Source organism: Malus domestica, chromosome 15 (genome assembly GCF_042453785.1).
Source record: "Malus domestica chromosome 15, GDT2T_hap1".
Lineage (NCBI taxonomy): Eukaryota > Viridiplantae > Streptophyta > Magnoliopsida > Rosales > Rosaceae > Malus > Malus domestica.
The window spans coordinates 35,329,118-35,333,611 of NC_091675.1; the positions used below are offsets into that span (position 1 = coordinate 35,329,118).

General features: G+C 36.1%; 1 protein-coding gene across 1 annotated transcript; it reads right to left on the reverse strand.

Moving 5' to 3' along the window:
• Window positions 1-2,450: 2,450 nt before the first annotated feature.
• Window positions 2,451-3,056, reverse strand: LOC139191884 (uncharacterized mitochondrial protein AtMg00810-like). Its single transcript, XM_070812913.1, has 2 exons — window positions 2,694-3,056; window positions 2,451-2,555 (listed from the first exon to the last, which is right to left on the reverse strand). The coding sequence occupies exons 1-2, from the start codon at window positions 3,054-3,056 to the stop codon at window positions 2,451-2,453; spliced, it is 468 nt and encodes a 155-aa protein (XP_070669014.1).
• Window positions 3,057-4,494: the final 1,438 nt, after the last annotated feature.

Below are 4,494 nucleotides of genomic sequence, written 5' to 3' on the forward strand. Positions count from 1 at the left end.
TACACAATCACATTCATATTCTAAAAATGACTACAAAACTCCCCCTTGAGTGTGTAAATACTCAAACAAAACATCGCATCAAATCTTCAGCCAATAAGATAGAACAATTGATGAAGTCAGCAGCACAACGGCGAATCCGAGTGTCAAATAAAAAAATATATATACATTGGTAGTAAAACTCACAAAACCTCACTATGGTAAAACCTAAGGCAGGTGAAAACCCATAGACTAAGGAGAAAAGTGAGAAGTATGCATAATGTCTAAATCAAATGTCAAACAAGACGAAAGTAGTGAACTCAATGGAGTATGATCATCCCAGGATGGGTGCCTCATCAAAACCTCGTTAGGTAGCAAAGACCCAGTGGGAAAAATACTCCTAATCGTAGGAAAAAGAGTACATTAAGATCAAGTGAGTATGCTTCAGGATACTCCCCCTGCGTTAGACATATGGTAGGAGCATATTTGTGCAACTTTGTTATCTTATTTCTTTGCATTTACTTAGTTAATATCCATTTATTATACTAATTTAAGTTATTTTCAATTATTGTAGGTCCAGTTGGTAAAGAGGACAATAAATAGCCAAATGGAGCAATTTGGAGCAGTTTTGAACTTGGATTGGATAGCTGACATCAATAACATATAGGCTAGACATTTTGGTGCTTAAAAGGTGTTCAACATGTGCTAAAATCTGGAGAAATTAAATTTGATGCTTGGAAGGTAAGGAATTACACAAGAAAGAGGAATCCTAGTTGGAGAGAAGTTTAGTGACTTGTTTTGAAGTCCAAATAAAGAATCAAAGATTAATCTAGCTTTTTATAAGACCAGGAACAAAATGGGAAGGGAATTGGGATATCTAGCTTGATTTGGAGGTGCCAAATAAGGCAAAAACGTGCAAAATAAAGGCTAAGTTGCTGGGATCATTTTAGAATATCTTGCAGCCTCTTTTACCCCATAAAAAACTTGCCTTTTAGCCACTTTTACTTGCCCATTTTATTCTTGATGAATTATACAATTCTGATTACCTATTTTTCTTCTCTTTTCATTCACTCTAAAGAAAACCCTAGTCGTGCCCTATATATATATAGATGAAGTGTTCTGCAATGTTGAAAGGTGTGCCGCGCCCACCATTCATCCATTGAAGTTGCTGGAATTTTCAGAGTTTTTTCTCTCTTTGTTTCAAGTTTTAATAATTATTTTAGATTGCTTTTCAGTTATGATGAAAATGTGTAACTAAGTTTCTTTTTAGCTAGAGGTGAATTTGAAGCCATGATCATATGTTTTATATAAATTGATTACATCTAGTTATTGTTTCATAAAACATGAATGTGATTCACTTACCTGCTTTATAGAAAACTTATTCTTGTATGTTTATTAAGGATGCATACTTAGTTTGCATGCAGGGATTTGATGCTAGAATATAAGGGAATTTCACCTAATCGTTATGAACTTCTATTTGCAAGTAGTAAAAGTCACTAATCATGATTGAGTTAAGTAAATCTGTGGCAGGAGTATCATGCTTTTCATAGTTATGAATGCATTGTCAGTGCTTATGATTTTCACAGAACTTAATGATCTTCGAGATGTATCTCTATCATGCTTTTCATAGTTAGAGAACTTGAGAAGAATAATTTGGTTGCGTCACTGAGTCCAATTCAATGAACTTAGGAAAATTTGAGAGTTAATGAGTGTTGTACAAAGTTAATTTGGGGCATTGTCATTCATTGTTTATAGGAAAAATAACTGGAAATCGATTTGTATGCATATGATTCATGTGTGGAGAATAATCCTTTAGCTATCCCTTCATCCATATTTTATTCACAACTTAATTTACTTGCTGCCATTTACTTTTGTTTTTATTAAATTTGTCCAAAATCCCCCAATCATTGTTTTGTTGTTAGTTTAACTTAGTTTTTAGTTTTATAAGTTTAATTTGTGTTGATTAGCATCCCTTTTAATTTCCGGAATAGAACGATCCCTAATTACTCATACTACAATTGCATAATTTATAGGGTTTAATTTGTGTGTTAGTTTCTACCACATCAACATAACTTCCAATTAAGAGAACTACAAGCAATTCAACTCAGATAATTTACACATACTGATTCCTTGGATGAGCTTCTAAAAAGTAGACTTGGGCAATGACCTGGTGAAGAGATCGGCCAAGTTGTCCTAGGAACGGATTTGCTTGACTTCAATGTTCTAATGCTGTTGTTACTTGTGAGAATAAAAGAACTTCGGCACTATGTTCTTGGTATTGTCTCCCTTGATGTATCCCTTATTTAACTGCTCTATACATGCTGCATTGTTTTCAAAGATCATTGTAGGAAGGTCAACGACGGAAGTAAGACCACTAGTGCCTCGAATATGTTTCATGACTACTCTCAACCAAAAGCACTCACGCGATGCTTCATGCAGGGTGAGGATTTCAGCATGGTTCGAAGAAGTCATAACTAGCATTTGCTTGGTAGACCTCCAAGATATAGCGGTGTCTCCAACGGTAAAGACATAGCCCATTTAAGAATGTGCAGTATATGAGTCAAACAAATATTCAGCATCTGCGTAACCAACAAGACAGGAATCAACCCGAGAACCAAGGGGGCGACATTGCTGTATCTAGCCAAAAGATTAACAACGAAGGAGATGTCGGGTCTAGTGCATTAAGCCAAGTACAATAAAGCCCCAATTTCACTTACATATGGAACTTCAGGCTTCAAAATCTCTTCCTCATCCTCCTTTGGACAGAAAGGATCTCGTTTAGCATTTAGAGTCTGAACGACCATAGAAGTACTCAAAGGTTTCGCTTTATCCTCATTAAAACGTCGCAACACATTCTGGGTGTAGTTCGATTGATGTACTAGGATTCCATCTGAACAATGCTCGATCTCCAAGTCGAGACAATATCGAGTTTTCCCAAGATCTATCATCTCAAATTTTGATTTCAAGTGAAAGACAATTTCCTCAAGCTCTGCGAGAGTTTCGATGAGGTTTATGTCGTCGACATAAACTATAACGATCGCAAATCTGAATGTGACTTCTTTATGAACATGCGTAGGCATAATTCGTTGTTAACATAACTCTGACTTGTCAAATATTCACTCAGATGGTTATACCACATCTGCCCGGATTGTTTTAATTTGTAGAGTGATCTCCTCAATCTAATAGAAAGAATATTCCGTGGTCTAGAACTATTTGAACCAATCATTAGAAGTCCTTCTAGAACTTTCATATGGATTTCCATATCTAGATCCCATAGAGATACGCGGTTACCATGTCCATAAATTGCATATTTAGTTTTTCGAAAACTACCAAACTGATAAGGTAGCAGAACGTTATGACGTCCATTACAGGGAAATACGTCTCCTTGTAATCAATCACAGGGCGTTGAGAGAAACCTTACGCTATGAGGTGTGCTTTGTATCGTACTATTTCATTCTTCTAATTACGCTTCCTCATGAAAACCCACTTGTAGCTCACGGGCTTCACATGTGGTGGAGTATGAGCTATAGGTCCAAACACCTTACATTTTGTAAGCGAATCGAGTTTGACCTGAATTGATTGTTTCCAATTTAACCAATCCATTCTACATTGGCATTCATCAATGGAACGTGGTTCAATGTCATCGCTAAGCATGATGTCAATAGATACTATATACGCAAATGCATCATCGACAATCATCTCATTCTGATTCCAAACCTCATCCAAACTGCGTAGTGGATCGAAAACTCGCGATTCTCGAGAAGTCGAGTTGTCTTATCTAAGACATCACTATAATCTAGAATAAACTCATACGTTGGAACAGATAAGTGAATGAAGGTCGGATTCAAACTAAGGTCACTCGTTTGTGTCGTTTTCCTCTTTCGGGGTTATTAATCACTTAAACCAGGGGGTCTTCCACGCTTCAGGGTAAGGGTAGATGATTGGCTAGCCACCAATGTACTGGGCCGTATGGAAGCTGTGGCCTCCTCACCTTTGGGGACGGTTCGGCCTTCCTAGGTGGTATTACAGCGTACTCGTGGTACGTCTATCCTTGCAAGTGCATTTGCAGCATTTATTCTTGTACCCGCATAACCGTTTACCTATTGGGTAATTGTCTAAACGGTTAACCATACACATAACCGTGTACCCATTCAACCGTAACCATTTAGTACCCGTTTACTCATTTATCATTGTTAAACCCGTTTATCCTTTCTTATTTACCATTTACTCATTTTTCACCTGTCTACGTGTTTTTTTAACAACTTGAAAATTAAAAAACAAAAATTTGTCATAATTTTCTTTTTCTAACAAGTAAACACCGTTATATGTACATTCATCATACATTTCCGCATTTCAATTTTTTAAGCCCTTATACCATTCCAATAATTGAAATAATATTTTACAAACGATATTTTTAACTGTTAGCAATGAAGGTAATATAAAATTTGCTAAGTATTCTTGGGTTATGAAAACTGTTAAAAGACAATATTCTTGAGTTATTTAACTCGGAATATAAAA